Source organism: Aspergillus luchuensis, chromosome 8 (genome assembly GCF_016861625.1).
Source record: "Aspergillus luchuensis IFO 4308 DNA, chromosome 8, nearly complete sequence".
NCBI classification, from domain to species: domain Eukaryota; kingdom Fungi; phylum Ascomycota; class Eurotiomycetes; order Eurotiales; family Aspergillaceae; genus Aspergillus; species Aspergillus luchuensis.
In genome coordinates this window covers 1,488,582-1,505,599 of record NC_054856.1, presented here as the reverse complement: position 1 = coordinate 1,505,599, position 17,018 = coordinate 1,488,582, and the positions used below count along the sequence as shown (strand labels likewise).

At 46.4% G+C, this 17,018-nt stretch overlaps 8 protein-coding genes and 1 non-coding gene across 9 annotated transcripts; 7 read left to right on the top strand and 2 right to left on the bottom strand.

Moving 5' to 3' along the window:
- Positions 1–2,269: 2,269 nt before the first annotated feature.
- Positions 2,270–2,372, top strand: AKAW2_t80017A. The gene has a single exon. It is a non-coding gene; the product is annotated as a tRNA-Val (tRNA).
- Positions 2,373–6,003: 3,631 nt separating this feature from the next.
- AKAW2_80540A (uncharacterized protein) lies at positions 6,004–6,767 on the top strand (the record flags this gene model as incomplete). Its single annotated transcript, XM_041681572.1, has 4 exons — positions 6,004–6,121; positions 6,185–6,496; positions 6,572–6,682; positions 6,754–6,767. 4 exons carry the CDS (start codon positions 6,004–6,006, stop codon positions 6,765–6,767), a joined length of 555 nt encoding a protein of 184 aa, XP_041548501.1.
- A 363-nt stretch (positions 6,768–7,130) lies between these two features.
- AKAW2_80539A (ankyrin repeat domain-containing protein) lies at positions 7,131–8,468 on the top strand (the record flags this gene model as incomplete). The annotated part of the gene is made up of 1 exon (XM_041681571.1): positions 7,131–8,468. The coding sequence occupies one exon, from the start codon at positions 7,131–7,133 to the stop codon at positions 8,466–8,468; it is 1,338 nt and encodes a 445-aa protein (XP_041548500.1).
- A 558-nt stretch (positions 8,469–9,026) lies between these two features.
- On the top strand, positions 9,027–10,557 carry AKAW2_80538A (putative LysM domain protein; the record flags this gene model as incomplete). The annotated part of the gene is made up of 5 exons (XM_041681570.1): positions 9,027–9,242; positions 9,295–9,602; positions 9,656–9,825; positions 9,879–10,034; positions 10,094–10,557. 5 exons carry the CDS (start codon positions 9,027–9,029, stop codon positions 10,555–10,557), a joined length of 1,314 nt encoding a protein of 437 aa, XP_041548499.1.
- Positions 10,558–11,907: 1,350 nt separating this feature from the next.
- On the top strand, positions 11,908–13,267 carry AKAW2_80537A (uncharacterized protein; the record flags this gene model as incomplete). The annotated part of the gene is made up of 2 exons (XM_041681569.1): positions 11,908–12,041; positions 12,109–13,267. 2 exons carry the CDS (start codon positions 11,908–11,910, stop codon positions 13,265–13,267), a joined length of 1,293 nt encoding a protein of 430 aa, XP_041548498.1.
- A 385-nt stretch (positions 13,268–13,652) lies between these two features.
- Positions 13,653–14,057, bottom strand: AKAW2_80536S (uncharacterized protein; the record flags this gene model as incomplete). Its single annotated transcript, XM_041681568.1, has 1 exon — positions 13,653–14,057. One exon carries the CDS (start codon positions 14,055–14,057, stop codon positions 13,653–13,655), a length of 405 nt encoding a protein of 134 aa, XP_041548497.1.
- Positions 14,058–14,279: 222 nt separating this feature from the next.
- AKAW2_80535S (uncharacterized protein) lies at positions 14,280–14,525 on the bottom strand (the record flags this gene model as incomplete). The annotated part of the gene is made up of 1 exon (XM_041681565.1): positions 14,280–14,525. One exon carries the CDS (start codon positions 14,523–14,525, stop codon positions 14,280–14,282), a length of 246 nt encoding a protein of 81 aa, XP_041548496.1.
- Positions 14,526–14,599: 74 nt separating this feature from the next.
- AKAW2_80534A (uncharacterized protein) lies at positions 14,600–14,896 on the top strand (the record flags this gene model as incomplete). Its single annotated transcript, XM_041681564.1, has 1 exon — positions 14,600–14,896. The coding sequence occupies one exon, from the start codon at positions 14,600–14,602 to the stop codon at positions 14,894–14,896; it is 297 nt and encodes a 98-aa protein (XP_041548495.1).
- Positions 14,897–16,094: 1,198 nt separating this feature from the next.
- AKAW2_80533A (uncharacterized protein) lies at positions 16,095–16,990 on the top strand (the record flags this gene model as incomplete). Its single annotated transcript, XM_041681563.1, has 2 exons — positions 16,095–16,611; positions 16,677–16,990. 2 exons carry the CDS (start codon positions 16,095–16,097, stop codon positions 16,988–16,990), a joined length of 831 nt encoding a protein of 276 aa, XP_041548494.1.
- Between the last annotated feature and the right edge of the window lie 28 nt (positions 16,991–17,018).

Below are 17,018 nucleotides of genomic sequence, written 5' to 3'. Positions count from 1 at the left end.
AGGGAGTAAGAACGGGGCAGGGTAACCTCTCTTCTATTTAAGTTTAATATTAGCAAGATCGCTCTACTCAACCTGTTCATCAAGCTTAGTATTTAAGAGTTCTGTTTGGCGGAAGAAAAGGGCCAGTACTTGTGAAAGAGGATAAGTGATCATGAAGATGGCCAATGTCCGGGCTACTTATAAGGTAAATTATAGTACACGCTCGCATAATATGGACTGATTCTGCCCAATATAAGAATTAAATAAGCTACCACTCTCTTAAAGTGAATACCAGCACCTACATGTAAGTTATCTCCACATATAAAAGACACTGTCTTCACGCATTCACTTGGCCATTGGATAATCAATATAACCTCGTCTTGGTAGTATTCTACTGCCGTAGGCAAGCCCTCACGCACCAATATAAGGTCCCCATATAGGTAGCCTCATTTTTGATTAATGTAACGTAAGCATTGAAGGGCTCAAGGCTACTGCAATTACTACTTTCACATACGACGAGCGATGAACGGCATCTCATATCCTGAGAGCCTGGGCTCGAGATAGTATCAAACCTGACTCAAGACAAGCAATACCTTATCTTCACGGCCATACTATGTGAATCCAGACCGGTAATAGGCTATGTTCCACTGAAATAGTATATAATCAGAGATATAGTCCAGCGGCCTGGGTATGGCGATGGACCGTCACCTTAGACAGACACATCGGGAAGCTAAAATTTTTGGACCGTAGGCGGGGGTTCGACTCTCGGTTTCTTTCTTGAATCTTTCTTTCCTGTAGGAATGGCTCATCTGCGTCATACGCCTGAATCATTTGCAGTTATCTTGCCTCATAATTTGTACTGTCATACGTCGCGGTTACCGCCTATGTGTTCCCGTATCTTAGTCTAGTCATTCAAACTATGATGCTGGAATGACAGAGTACACTTGGAAAGTTGATGGTAACCACCAAATTGTCTTCTGCCATATTCCTCGCAATATTTCCCAGGCTATAATCAAATACACGCAGATTAACATAGCCCCCGGGGTTGCGCCTACCTAGTAGTGAACAATGCTAGCTGTCAGAGTATGTGGTATACCATTAAAGCTAGTACGCCAGGCCCGGTTTAGCCAACATCCATGAGTGTAGCCCATGGGTGTCATGTGTCTGAACCTTCATGGGCTACACAGAACAGTTGATGCTCCCTCAAGTCTAGACCTTGTTCAGGACACTTCCTTTCTTTATGTAGCTATTTGCTATACATCACCTGGCTCTATGACATCAGGGTTGAGCATCCGATAATTGCGCGTGTGGGGTATGTGGGATTATCGTTCAGATTATTGGCTCTACTACAACATCAATGTTGTCTGCCGATGTAGGGAAGGTGACTAGCTTATCATTGCAATTGGATAATTTGGTTTCAACCCTTCTGGAAGAGCCTACCCGGCCAGTAGCGTGCCCAGCGGTCAGAAAGCGCTCATCTGTAATTTTGGAGACCCCAATTCCATCCAGCCTTCCATCCGGGTAAACTCTCAACAAGAACTACAATGTCCACAATAGCACCGACTGTTTACATGACTCCTTGGCCACCTACATGATATAGCGACCAGTAAAGGTGCCTTTGATTATAGCCAGACACTCTTACTCCGAGGACAACCCTCACCACTGTTGCAGCCGTTGTCGCCATTATACCGCCAGAACAATATCGGCATATACCTCTCCATTGTTCCCCATTGTGTGACATGGTCCCTAAACGTCTGAGTAATATCTTCCCGTCTAGTTATGAATTAGCAATCTGGAAGCGGATAGGATACATGCCTCCTTTCCGAGCGTAAACCTCTGTGTCAATTACCCATGTGTGTTTGGGCCTACTCTCAGTTTGCTGCTTTAGAGCCTCCAGCTCGCCCGCAGCACCGGAGACAAACTTCTGTGTGCATTTTGGGAGTACAATATTTGTAAGGTCGGATTGGACTTATGGTTTCTGACTGGTAGATGCAATATCTCGAGCCAGGTGTGTCTCAAAGGACATACAGGAATACCGCACTTTCTTACGCCATCTACCAAGTCGAAATCTTAGTATGTAGCTTTCAGGAGGCTAGTTTGTTGCTCGGGTAATTCTAGCTTTGGGATTGATTATTCAATTCTTGTTCTGTTCGGGCGGCTTCTCCTTGCACCGAGTCAGCGCTTATACTACCCTCGCGGGAGTTTGGGTCGCACTCGTCCGTACCGAGTTCCCTACCTTGTTTGCCACTGCTTTTGTAGGTTAAGAACTCTTACAATTTTATAAGAAATAGACCAATTGGCCTAGTGGTTATGGCATCTGTCTTACATAAGCAACATAATTGTTACATAAATGTGAACACAGAAGGTCGCAGGTTCGATCCCTGCATTGGTCATCATTTTTTACCCTTCCAAGAACTTTTTTGTCCCCCTCGTCCTTCTTACAAGGACTATCAGAGAACGGCAAGGCAGCGTACTCTCATGACCTTGTAACAACGGCAGCTCGCTCTTTATACATTCTGTATGGTATCATCAAGCATTTGAGAGCGTGAATTAGAATACGTTGCGCTCACTCATCATTCGATACCTTCCATCCTATCATACTCGCTGCGGTCCAAGGATCCATTGAGTGTGACAGCCTGAAGAATATGCTGACTAAACAGGCCAAAAAGAAGTCTGTGTCTTTCACAAAGAATAACAATTCTGGAGAAAGAAAGGAAAACTAGTATCTTCTCCTCTGGGATCGAGCCACTTTATATATCTTTGGGACTCAATACCCGTTCGGCAGGTTCTTCCTATTTCACCTATCTCCCTCGCTAACTTTCTTTCTAGTAATCCGGCACTTCCCATGGGCCCCTCGACCTGTCCCGTCTTACCTCCTAGTAAGTTCTGTTTCTTGATTTATCTCTCGGGAATTTGCCATACGCAATGCTTGGAGGTTGGTAGGTCACGTGATATGGAAATGGGATGACCCGGGTCTCACATTAAGTAGATTGTGGCCAGATGTGCTTCATAATTCAGGGGAAAATATATTCTAAGCCAAGGGCCGATTCGAGTAACTGCTATCTACTTTGCTGGCCGTGATGACATAGGCAAAGCTCACATAGCGAGATTTATTGATGGAGAATATCAATATAAGTTAGCTGAATGAACTACACAAATCAGTGTTATTTATATATAAAGTTTGAGTGTTTCAGCACTTCTCGAAGGCCTGGACTGCGACCGTCGAGGCCAAGGGACTGATAAAATCTCATCCGTGCATACTATTTGACCCAAAAGAACTGACACTGAGTCTTTTCAAACCTTATATTGACAGTTGCTATTCCTGAACATTAGCCTGCCTTGAGCAGCAAATAAAATAACTAACTTAGTTCCCTACTACCGCGCCAGCTACCCTTCTATTACCCTATAAAGTAGTCACTCATTACCCATCCCATGAGTACACACAAAAGCGCACGGTTCTTCCCAGAAGATCGTCGGATACAGCTCGGGCATATCTATATAAAGTATCTTTTAAAGATTTGAGCATTTCTTTTTCGTCTGCAAGTCCCAGCGAGCAGTCAGGTGATGGCGGCGTAATCACGTGGCGATATAGCCGCCAACACCATAGCATGTTGGCTCACGGCGGACTCGCCCATGGCTCTAAATGTTATTTCCGTTCCCTTAGTAAAGCACAACTGCTAGTGGCCCTTCCTTTAATCCTGTAACTATGACAAACCTTTGGAACATTTGCCCAGGATACGTTTCCCGTATCTTGACTCGATCGCGCTTCTCAATCCTTACTTCCACCAGAATAACCCTCTTAGTCCCCTATCCCCACACCCGATCACGCTCTAGCACAGCTATGTCATCACTAAAATGGAAATGCTCTCCGCGGACATTTCCGACTTCGGAATTTCAGCTTCTTGATCCGGGAATCAAGATTGAGAAAGAAAGACTGCCAACATATTTTCCTGAAAAATATTATCCTGTCCGGCAGGGAGAAATATTCAACAACAGATACCAAGCCATCGCTAAAATAGGATTCGGGGTGACTTCTACTGTTTGGTTCGCTCATAACTTGGCGTATATTATCCCATTTATCTTTACAGATTATCAGTGCTGAGCAACCAGTAAATCTATAAATATTATCCTAAAGATATATATCTCCGGCCAAGGAAGAGACTATGAACTTAATATCTATAAACACATCAACTCTATCAACACAGACCATCCTGGCAAGAAGTATATCTACAAGCTACTAGACTATTTTTACATAAGCAATACTCAAGGCTGCTATTTTTGTCTGGTCTACCAAGCTCTTGGAATAAATACATCCAATCTCCTGCAGCTCAAACATGGCTACTAAATGACTCTTGAAGGAATAAAACCAGCCATTCACCAACTTCTCAGTGTTCTAGATTTTCTACACTCCGTGGCACACATTATTTATACAGGTAAGAAATGCCTATTCCATCTAGACTATCCTGTAAATCTAATCCCAAATAAAGATTTATAACTTAAGAATCTCCTCCTCCCTGCGCCTTTGCCCGAGGTACTATCTGAATTCAAAGAGCAAATATATTTCAAGCCAGCTCTGAGGAAGATTCTACAAGATTAAATGATTTATACAAGCTCACCTTTTCCTACCAAAGATGGTCTTCCTCTTCTCAGTAACCTAGGTAAGACCCGCTTTACTGAAGAGGAACAGTATAATAATATCATGCCAGACTACTATCGTGCTCCTGAAGTGATTCTCAAATCCAATTGGGATTATAAGGTGGATATTTGAAGTATTGGAATAGTAGTAAGTAACTACCCTATTCTTTATTTGGCTTTCACATGATACTTACCCATTTTAGAAGGCCTGGAATATTATCAGCCCCAAGACAATCATTGATGGCAAGATTGTAGATGACACTTGGGACAACAGAGCTCATATTGCAGAACTTATAGTCTTGCTTGGGCCTTTATCACCCGAACTTGTGAAAAGAGCAAACATGAGCTGGGTTTTCTGGGATGAATCAGGGAACTGGAAAAATCTAGTACCTATACCCGACCGGTCATTCGAGAAGCTAGCCGCCGATATCCGAGGTGAAGATGTCGAGGGGTTTCTGAGATGGTTGCGATTGGCCTTGCAGTGGAATCCAGAAGATCGCCCGACCGCTGTAGAACTTCTAATGGACCCCTGGTTGATGAAAGGACTTAATATGCGAAAGAAGTCTTGAGAGATGTGCGTCTCAGATTCTTGAGTCATTGCATGTATAGACATAGCCTGAGTTGGTATACATCGCTTTTCTTCTGAGTGGTATGTTCCAGGACTGTGAGTATGGTCGAGGTGCCTTATGCCGTACACAGGATCTTAGCTCAATGTAGGTATTTCTGCTGAAGGCCAACACTGAACGTTTACCAGCAACATGTTTCAGCAGACTTTCCTTGGTGATTGAGGATGCTGTAAGTGAAGCCAGCCTAGATCAGCATTGCTGGTATATCCCGAATGACCAGCTGGACACAATTTTTTTCTTCCCCCCAAATCTGTGTTTCCGCAGGTCAAAGAGCAATGCGCTATGACCGCTGATCATGTTTCTGATTCGAATTTTCCACTTTTCCCTTTTCAGCATTTCTCACAAATCATCATACATGCTCGGCAGTAAGTACATACGTTCGGATCTACGAGAGCGTCGATAAATAGTAATTAAAAAGAGGGAAAATAAAAGAAAAATAAGAATTCAAGACGTTCTGGCGGAGTGGAATCGTTGGAGACAATGCCAAGAACCTTGGAAGTTGGTCGGGAATGAGCGGAGACGAGGTTCGCTTGGCAAGCTGAAGTACCACTGGGTCAGACCAAGAATAAGCTTGAGGGGAAAACAAGCCCCACATAGCATGAGCATTGACGGATTAACGCCTAATTTAGCTCCATTCAGGAGCATATTCCTCTAACGCTGCTCATTAGCCCTAACGGGAAAGGCGTGCTGCTATCTTCAACCGTGGATCTACAATGCATCCACCATTAATGACCATAATTAAAATCTGACCATCGGAGGTTCCATGATAGGTGTCTACAGCCGCATCTGCAACGCCTTGCGGGATGGAACGCTGTACCTTACCATCCACTGTGGTGATGAATTCTATGTCTTTGATAAAGACTTCAGTACCAAGGACACCCGTTAGTGTTCCCCCTTCAGTGCCACATTTCCCTTCCCCTGCCTGACGTACAAGTCCAAACCAGGCGTGTATCGAGATACCAGATCGACAGAGTCCCAGCCCTATATGATATTGCCGGAGCCCGGAAGACTATGCCACGAGAATGGGGGTGGCAACGGATGGCAGATCTGGAACAAGCTCACTGTAGAAGACGAAATTTGCATCTGCCCGAGGGTTTTCGACAATGCAAAGACGTCGCAGACTCTGAGCAGTTTAGACAATACTGTTGACACCCTGAAAGGGCGACATGTCGATTACATCAAGAAATTCACCGCAGCAGGCAGTTTACTACACGAGCTATCCCATTGCCGTGGCATCCTTGGGGACGACCAGACCAGTAAGCTGTCCCGGTTCTCACGAGAAAAAGGTTTTTTTTTTTCCCGGATAACTAACCGGGAGGATAAAATCTCAGAGGACCTAAGGCTTCGACCTTTCCCACTAGGTCCGTTCATCGATGGGTATCAACGAAACGGCGTCTGGGCCGTGTCAAAAATTGATCCAGCTGGGGCTCATCGCAACGTAGGTAATACAGTCTCCGCCCAACTACCGTTATCTATGTAAGGATTCCCGCACTTTTGCTGACAGCTGGGCCAGACAGTATCACGTAATTCGCCCTAGCCATGTATTACTCCGCCTGTAACTGGTCGCGGGGAATTTGCGGGGAAAAACCCTTTTGGGACTTTTGGAGTCAAGATAAACAAGAGTATATGGATATAGATTATTCTACGTGAAGTAGTCGGGTTAATCGTGTCGTTAACTAGTTAGTTAGCTGGTCAGGGCCACATAGCCCGGCTGGGTAAATAGATTTTGTGCTAGTTAGTTCATTAGGGAGCGGGAGCTATCTACGTACTAGTTAGTTAGTGGATTAGTGGGCAGCAACTAGTCCATCGGTCGGGCGCTTCTTTAAATGACTGTTGGCCCTTCCTCACCATCCGCCACCCCAATTTCTTGCAAAACAACTTGTTACTACGATGGCGTCCCTTAGCAACCTCCCTTTAGAACTTTTACGCTGGGTGGCTGAATACCTAACCACTCAACGCGATATCAGTCATCTGACGCAGACGAATAAGCGCCTGTATCACGCGATACACTCTATTCTCTGCGAATACAATGTTCAACATGACGAGAGCTCCGCCTTACCTTGGGCTGCCCAAAAGGGAGAGACTCGCTTGGTGACCAAGCTCCTCACTGCCGGGGCCGACATTTCTGCCTATTCTCCCTCTCCCCGGTACGTGGAAAGGAAGGTTCGGAACAGTAGGGACATCGATCCGTGGGCCAAGAATAATGCTTTGTTATACGCAGCCCAGGGGGGCCACACCGCAATCCTCAAAACACTTCTTGGGGAGACCCGGTCGGGCCAAACGGCATCGCCGGCACAGTTGCGGTCGGTCCTGCATTGGGCGCTGCGCCAGCACGATGAACAGCTAGTCGAGCTAATGTTTGCTCACAAGGCCCCGTTGGATCCTGCAACAGAATCAAGCGGCGCCCCATCTGCCCTCGGAGTCGCCGTGGCCGCCAGCTACAACGCCATCCTCCCCCGACTTCTGGCTCTTGGCGCACGTCCGGGGCCTCGTGAGTGCCCGTGCCCAACCGAGCGGGCTATTGTCACCAAGCAGCCGGAAGTTATACGGCTGCTGCTAGATCATGGCCTTGGCCTATACGGTGATAATGCGGTGTGTCACCTTGCCCATGAAGACGATCGCGATACGCTTCGGCTCTTGCTCGCATACGGCATGGATCTGGTGAATTACGGTTCTGCAGCCCTATTCACAGCTATTCGAGACGGCCACTACGAAATGACTGAATTGCTGATCGATAATGGGGCCATCAAGGATGTATGTTGTGAGCTGTATCCGCCGTCTGGTCTCTTTCTCGGTACTGCGTATAGCGCCGTTGCTATGGCTATATTGTATGAGCGGCTTGACATCCTGAGGCTCCTCCTCGACAAAGGCTTCCTTCCCGGCCCACGAGACTTGGAACTTGCCACTGAAAGGAATTTTACCGAGGCTGTGTCGCTTTTGACACCTTTCGCAGAACGCGACCTACATGACGGAAACGTTATCAACATGTGGCACGCCTTTGGATGGGACCCTAATAATCCCAGGCCCCGGGATGGATCCATGTGGGATATTAAATCTCGGAGACAGGGAATTATTGATACTTCTGGAACTAGAGAGCCAGAGCCAGAGAGCTTGTGGGCTACGGCTGTATCTAATGATGATTACAACGACTCTGACGGTGACTACGATTCGGAACTCGAACGAGAGTATTGGAGAAACAGCGAGTATAGTAGATTCTACGTGTCCTAATAACCGCAAGATAACTCAGCAGCAAGGGCAAGGAGGGTTCAATTCTATGTATACAGAACTTAGCTAGATTCTCATAATGGTTGATGAGAAGTAGAGAAATTTTGTAGAAAGGCCACATAATGGGAAAAGATTAAGTGATTACCTGATTAATTTTTAAGGAATAAAGGTAGATAATTTCTTGGTGCTAAGCCCCCTATTCAAGTGCTTACTTCGGAAACTCATAGTATCGTATGATTATTGAGCCCTATCCGTAGATGAAGGACACGGTGGCCACGGGGTAGATTCGGCTCTGCGGGAGCTGCCGAAAAGCCGAGCAAGGTAGCGAGGTAGTAGCACTAAGCGAACTAATGCAGGTAATGCAGGTGGGCAATATGTAGCAATTAAACACTTTTCCAGGTTATCTTGATAATTGTTAGCCACGGAGAGCCGGCATCGGAGTAAGACTGAGATATATATGTAACACCGCTAGCCATGGCCCCTAGGTCTATAATTCGGTTCCCCTTCCTACTCTTACTAACGAAAGACAAGTAATCGAGTAGCTTCAATTGTTTGGACAGAATGATTTCCACTCCTTTTTTCACCCTCGCCATATTCGCATCCGTCCATGGTTTTGCCATCAACAAGAGATTTGACAATGGTGACTTCCCAACTGGTAATACTGACCCCAATGTGGCCAGTGCATGTACATACTGGGCGAATTCTATTGGCTCAACAGATACTTGTGCGGACCTTGAGAGCTACTACGGAATCACGGCTACACAGCTGACTCTCTGGGTAAGACGAGGTCCTTCCTATCATGAAGACGGACAAGGCTAATGGATTACAGAACCCTTCTCTCTCAATCACTAACTGTGCCCTCAAAGAAGGCTGGAGCTACTGTGTTAGTGCACCAGCTATATCAACCACACCCTCGTTCACCAGCACTATGTCTACAACATCTTCCACGCTCCTGCCTACTACCACGGCGACATCTGCGTCAGACATAACCACTAGTGCGAGTAGCCCTTCCCCGACTCAAAGCGGCCTGAGCTCGAGCTGTGATGCATTCTATTACGTCAAATCGGGCGATTCTTGCTGGGCAATTGTCAACTCGTACGGCAATTTTACGCTCAACCAGTTTTACTCCTGGAACCCGTAAGAGCGTACCACTTGATTGAGACTTTTTCAACAGCTAAAACGATGCACAGGGCCGTCAAGTCCGACTGCTCCGGCCTACAGCCAGACTATTACGTCTGTATCGGTGTCACTGGGTCCACCACTGTGGCGTCGCAGACTACACTTCCTGCTACCAATACTGCTTCAGCGGTTACTACTACAGGGTCTTACTTACCCGAGCAGACGGGAATCGCATCAAACTGTATAATCCCCTTCCATCATCATCGCCGCCCGACTTCAACTAATTCACGGCAGGCAATAAACACTATTATGTTAAACACGGCGATACTTGCTCTGACATTGCTATCAATTACGACATCAGCCTAAGCGATTTCTACTCCTGGAATCCAGCTGTAGGAACAACGTGTAGTAACCTGGAAGCTGATTACTGGGTATGCGTCGGTATATCTGGTGAGTATACTCTCCGCCTCGGTAGCCTGCTCTCTGCAAGGCAAACTAATTAACTCCAGGTGGTACCTCCGCAACCACCACAACACCTACCTCCACATCCACATCAACAGCTAGCAGTACCACACCTACCAGCAGCGCTCCATCTCCTACCCAGTCGGGCCTAGTAGATGACTGTTCAGCCTACTACGAAGCCAGATCCGGCGACAGCTGCTGGTCTATCGTCAATGACAAATACACCTACCTGACCACCTCCCTCTTCGAAGAGTGGAATCCAGCTGTCAGGTCAGACTGTAGTAACCTGCAACCAGGTTACTATTACTGTGTTGCCACACAGAAGCAGGCGACAATACCAGACACGATCAATACATGCAATAAGTGGCATTTGGTAGCTGATGAGGACAATTGTTGGTCGATAAAGCAGGACGCAGGTATTACTGCGGGTCAGTTTAATACGTGGAATCCGTACGTGGGTTCATCGTGTGCGAACCTGTGGTTGGGGTATTGGGTTTGTGTGGGTGTTTGATTGTTCTTCAGGGTTGCGGGTTTGGTTTCGAATCAAGGTTCAGGGACGATAAACTCATAATCATAATTGCCACATCTGGGTCACACAGGGTTAGGGCACTCACGGCCCGGACCGCTAGGTCGACTGTGTAACCAAGTCGATCAAATGAAATAATCAGGTTAGGCTGAACGAGTAATTTCTAGGAAATGAAGACAGTTTCAACAGTCACTATACTATGACTTCAATGCTGAGGCAGTTATAGTGTAGTAGACATTCACTCTGCTAGGACTACGGTTCACGCCATCAGAGCACGATATATATTCCGTAGAACTCCTGGTAGTACGTACTATGTACTACTAGTAATGAAACAGCAACCGAGCACGAATCCGGAATGACGATTGTAATACAATTCAGTATAATACTGTCTACACTTAGAAGCAGAGAGATTTCTCGGAGATTATATATGTAAAAAGCCTCTCAAAATCGTGTATATACTCATAGTGTCGGTGGCGCAGATTCCTAAGCGGTTTGGTGTCGCCAAACTCCCGTTGCGCTATATAAAAATTCCACCCTGGCTGACTTCACCTCCAGATCCTTTGGTCGTCAATTTGTTTGCCAAATGATGATACGAAGGAAACTTAATCGAGGAAGCTTTTGCAACATCATCATGGAGTGCACTCTCATGTCGCTACCAGCCCCACTCCGCGGACTACTACTATCACTAGGAGTATCCAACGGGACCGAAACATTATGCTACCAGTACCACCTTATTCTTATCCACTATGGCCGGACGAAGACCATTCATGGTACTACTTCGAGAGTGATACTTACTAGCGTTACAGTCTAGGTTCTTAAAAAATTGGCCATATGTAACTGAAACCATTGACGTGACCAAGACAACGGGAAAACATCCTGAGAAACCGAAGTTCAACGGGGACAAAAATACCGATTAGTCAGCCAAATGCGATGCGCGCCTAAGACCGGCGAAACCATAGCGCCTCTTACACACTGACTCGTCGTGGATGCCAGTACTCAAGCTTAACTCAGGTGGTAGTGGTAGCATTTCTGTGTAACGATCTCCGTCTTGATGTGGGTCTTTGCTATGTCCTCCGCCTCGACCTGCTTTGATACTACCTGACAATATTGGAATAGCCTGTACCCTAACGTTCCCCCTACCGAAATCATCAATTCAAGCCAGAAAACGAGCTCAGAGACACCAGGCGGGTGAAGCCGTATTGTCGAGGCCATATAAATCCGAACACTGTAAGGTAGAGAGGTAAAGGTTATGTCGTGACAGGGCTCCCATATAATTCCGATATTTTGCTGATCCACTTAAGTCTCGGAAACCGCAAAACCCAATTATTTGCTAACATGTGGGAATACTACGACAAGAAGACGGTCTTCCTCACCGGAGGCACTGGCTTTTTGGGAACGGCGGTGCTGCTGCGTCTGTTGTCGGATGCGAAATGCAAGCGCATATACCTCCTCCTTCGCGGAGGCCAAAGGTAATCGGCAACGTGTGGATTGAGAGATATGTTTGTGACGTTCAACTACTGACTATTATTTCATTAGTCGAGGCAGGCAGAAGTGGGGTGAATCCCTGCCGACCGCAACTGTAGGCTGGCTGCTTCAACATCATCGCCTAACAGTGCTGAATGGAGACATATCCGAGCCTGATTTTGCCTTGACCCATGATCAATTAAACCTGCTACGCGATGAAGTGAACATTATGATACATGCAGCGTCGTCAATCAATCTGACACAGACTCTTCCGAAAGCCTGTAAACAAATCGTCCAGCCATCGGAGGCAGTTGCCAGGTTTGGCCTGCAATGCTACAACTTGAGTCGATTTGTTTATGTCTCGACAGCGTACGCGAATTCTCACCTGCACATGTTGTCATCCGAGGAGGACGTGACCGTCGAAGAGCGAATATATCCTCTCTCCAATGAGGCCTCTCGCCCGGTCTCGGAAGAATATAAGGAATTGCAAGCCTTGGGAACTACTTCTGAATACGCCGTCAATGATTTCCCCTGGGCATATGGCTATGCCAAACACCTGTCAGAGAGACTGATAATGGCCATGTTCACAGAAGCAGAGAGATACGACCAATTACTCATTGTGCGTCCATCAATCATTGGGCCCGCAGAGTACTTCCCATTCACTGGCTACAATGTCCTTACATCGTCACCAATTACCGTCGTCGCGGCTGCGCTGGCAAATGTTCCGGCCGTTGAGTTACAATTTGCCAGTACTATGCACGATCCCGCAAATCACGCGACCATAGACGAAGTACCGGTTGACGTTGTTGTCGACCGTCTGCTCGTTCACTTAGCGCACGGAACCACGGGTTGTGTTCACGCGGTGAGTGGCAAAGTCGGGAGGATCTCGATGAAGGAACTATACGATGCCATCGTTGCCTTGAGGAAGCTTCCTTGGGCCCCTCGTGTCGCCTGGCTGTATGAAAGCTGGCATTACGAGGGGCAGCATTGGATTAGTAAACTGTTCAAGGTTTTCGGTACATCATTCTCCTTTTCTGAGCATAGGACGGTCGCACTACGAGATTCTAGCCCCAAGGAAGCCCTGCAGGGCTTTGTCTTATTCAAGACAGCAGACGCAGGACCATATGAATTATATTCTCGGCACCGGGATGTTCAGGAATGTGCATTTGTGATTTCAAGGCGGATGAATGTGCTTCTTCGTGTATTTTCCTGGATTGTCTGGTCTTGTTGACAAAATGATGTTCTTTATTTGGCGCACAAAGCTTTCCTGTTGACAAGTCTCTTGTAGGAATATACGCGTCATACTATTGAGAACAAAATTCCAATGTGACTAAAGACATACTGAGAGCCTTTTGTTGCAATGCGACCACGACAAAGTGCAAACCAATTCCAGTATTGTCGCTGCAGATATTCTCGACCAGAAGAGGGTCGAAATGCACCAGTACGCATTATATGGTGGATGGGAAGTTTCTTATGGCACTTGAGATTCAATACGTAGGCATCTGCTAATATGCCAAAACAAAACAAGCCGATGAATTTCATCCGACCCAGCCTGAATTTGATATAAAGCTGGAAGTGAAAGGTAGGATGAGTTTCCAAGAAAGCAAAAATAGGTGTTAGTTGAACAGACATCTCAGATCGCCATTTTTGAACCATTCTCTATCCTTTCCGCAAGCTTTCAAAAAGACATTTGCCGCAAATGCGGCGATCGTCATCTTCAACTCGTTTCCACCAGGGCCGTCGTCCACAATCACAAACTCCCAATTCAGAAGAAGTATGCCAGTATAGGCTGCGAGTTGAAAGATTTCTTCTCCATTTAGTCGCCTATAACCCTTCATAATACCATTCATAAGCTGCACGCTGAAATCATTCCCATTAAAATGTGATAGGACATATACATCCGCTATGAAGCGAGCAATGTCCTGCAAATAGCTACCGAACTGGCATGTCTCCCAGTCAACAAGACAGAGAGTAATATCATTCGAATTTTCTGCAGTGTACTGTATGAGCGTGCTGTACATATGTCAGAAGCGGGACTATTAGATAGGAGAGGGAAATTCATACTTTCTTGGCGAGTATTCCCCGTGGATGAAGCCTGAGTTATTCCCGCTCTTTTGGTCCAATTCCTTTGACAGGAAAGCCTTGGCATGTGTCACGAGTCGCATGAGGCTGTCAGCTGACAGTGCCTGTGATGCCTGTACTTTATCAAAGAAGTTCTTCAGGTACCATGACATCAACCTTTCTCATATGGCATTGCTGTTCATCTTGACAGTCATCGCCAATTCTTCGGTTGTTGCAAATTGTGATTCAGTATGGAACCACGACGGCCACTCGACAAGGGAATTGCCAATCGCGGTTGCAATGGCCGCATTGTATCCTTCAGGCCGGTCGTTGAAGAAATTTTGCAAAGTCATGGATCCGCTGAAGTCCTCGAAAACAAGAATACATGGATCGTTTACGAAGTCATAGAGGCGAGGTGTTCGCACCATTATTCCGTTGGAACTGGTAATACCAGAATCAAGGCTATTGAGGGCTTTGACAAGTGCTGCTGCTTCAGCGAACTATGGGAAGAAAGGGTCAACACGGCAAGATCGAAGATGGAGACATGGGTGATATCTCACGCATCGAATCACGGGTGTCTCAAAATCACGAATTTAGCCGCATGCCCAAGTCCATGCTTCAAAACAACCGTTTCCTTTTGGTCATGAAGGGGACAGCTAAGAGCCGCTCGATATATGTAATTTATCGCACCCCCTTACAAAGGCACACAATCCAAGCAGGCATGACGGGTATTGGCAAGGCTGCGGAGGATCTGGAAAGCGATATGTTGGTGATCCACTACCACCTTGCTCTCGACTGACTGACTGTCTTTTGGAGAAGTGGGCTTCTGTGTTGACGAACATCTTTCGATTGGGGACACAAGGCACAAATCTAGGTGTACTGATGGCACTTGCGATAGATTGATCCACTAAATGCTAGCCCGATATTAATACTTCTTAGTTTCGAGTCAGCTAACAGAGAAGTTCATATTGTCCGCGGAGGAACTATGGTCACATCTCCGAGAGCTATGGTTACCATCAACGGTAATACGGTGGGTAATTGTAACGTAGTATCGATCTGCTGGCTATTAACCTTATATCTAGGTTACATTGCAGTCTAGACTGTCTTTTTGATAATTAATCTATCTTGCTTATTGCTACATTGCTAGCTCATCTAAATTCCCATATGTGTAATCTATGACTGAGGAGGAGTTTGAATAGCATTCTACGATTTACTGACAGCTTGTGTTTCCACACTTACCCTTTTTCACTACACGATAACCTATACTGGACGATCGATCCCAATCACTAGAGTGCAATATGCAAATACACTTTTGGATAGCGTGCCTTCAATTAACAACACTCTACCTACTATTAGTAGTTTTATTTCGGAAACTGCGGAGGAGGTGGATACCCTAATTCCCGCAAGCCCTTCTTGCCCCATCGAACGACAGGTATTGACTATCAAAGGATATCGATGGCGGAAACAACAGGGCTGTTTAGCGCCCCCTACCGATAAGAACAAGGACCCCATTCTTGGGCTTGACAGATTTCAAAAGCTATATGGTGTCTCGCAAGCCCATTTGTTCCTATCTGAATCTTATAGGCGATTTTAAAACCACGAAGCCACCTTCCGCGCTTTTTGTTTTTACCAGTAAAAGGCCCTACACAGTTGATCCTCAAAATATTCAAACTATACTTTCAACAAATGCGCGCGATTACTGCATCGGACAATCAAGGATCAGGGCTCTCCGTCCACTCCTTGGAGGAGGGGCTCTAGCCGCTACAGAAAAGCCGTCGAAGCGGTCACGGATACTACTAAAGCATGGATTGACACGGATTCAAGCTGTAAACTATCAGCTCTATGAAAGACATTTTACGCGGTTACTCGAACAAATTCGAATAGCTGATGAAACGGTCGATTTGCAGGAGCTTTTCTTTTCAATGGTGAGGTTCCTTTCTACGGCCCGGGAGTGCAGAGTAAATAGCTGACATTGCAGTTTTTCTCATTTCTAGACGATGGACATCATTTGCGACATCATATTTGGCCAGCTAGCAGAGTCTTCGCAAACAAGTGGTTGTGATTCATCTGCTGAGTTCCGTAGAGACTATGATCAAGCTCAGGCCGGCGCACTCCACATGATCAAATGGGGGCGTCTCACGTATTTGAGCTCCTCGCAGAAATTTCGGGTATTGTCTGCTACGACCAAAAGCCGTGCCTTTGTGAAGAGGCTCGCGCAGAACGCTCTGAGCACACACGAAGCCGAAGGGATGGACAAGCCATTACCAGACTCTCTCTTAAAACAGCTAATCAGTGATACTTTTGATGAAAGCGAACTAGTCGATCAACTGTTTAGTGTGCTCGTGAGAGGAAGAGATACCACGGCGTCCCTTCTCAGTATTCAGTTTCATATACTAGCTCGTCGCCCAGACATTTGGGCGAAGCTAAGAGACGATGTAGCAGCCCTTGACGGAAAGCCGCCGTCCATACAAGAGATAAAAAGACTGAAATATGTCTCATCAGTTGTCAAGGAATGTACGTCAATACTAATCTAAACACGCCATTGATGTGACGTATTTCAGCTAAACATGCCCGAACAGCTCTCAGGCTCTATCCCGCAGTTCCAAGAAGCGCCAGAGTCGCCGTCAAGGATACCCTTCTACCCACTGGTGGTGGAAGGGACGGAAACAGTCCTATCTTGGTAGCCAAAGGCCAGACAGTCGTTCTTGACCTATTCAGTCTACACCGAAACAAAGACACCTTTGGAGATGATGCTGAGGAGTTCAGACCAGTGAGATGGGAAGGCATTAGACCCGGTTGGGGATATATTCCTTTTGGTGGCGGTCCTCGCTTGTGTATAGGCCAACGGATGGGCTTTATGCAGGCAACGTATACGACAGTGCGAATGGTATAACATTTCGATCGCGTGTGCGAGCGCGATC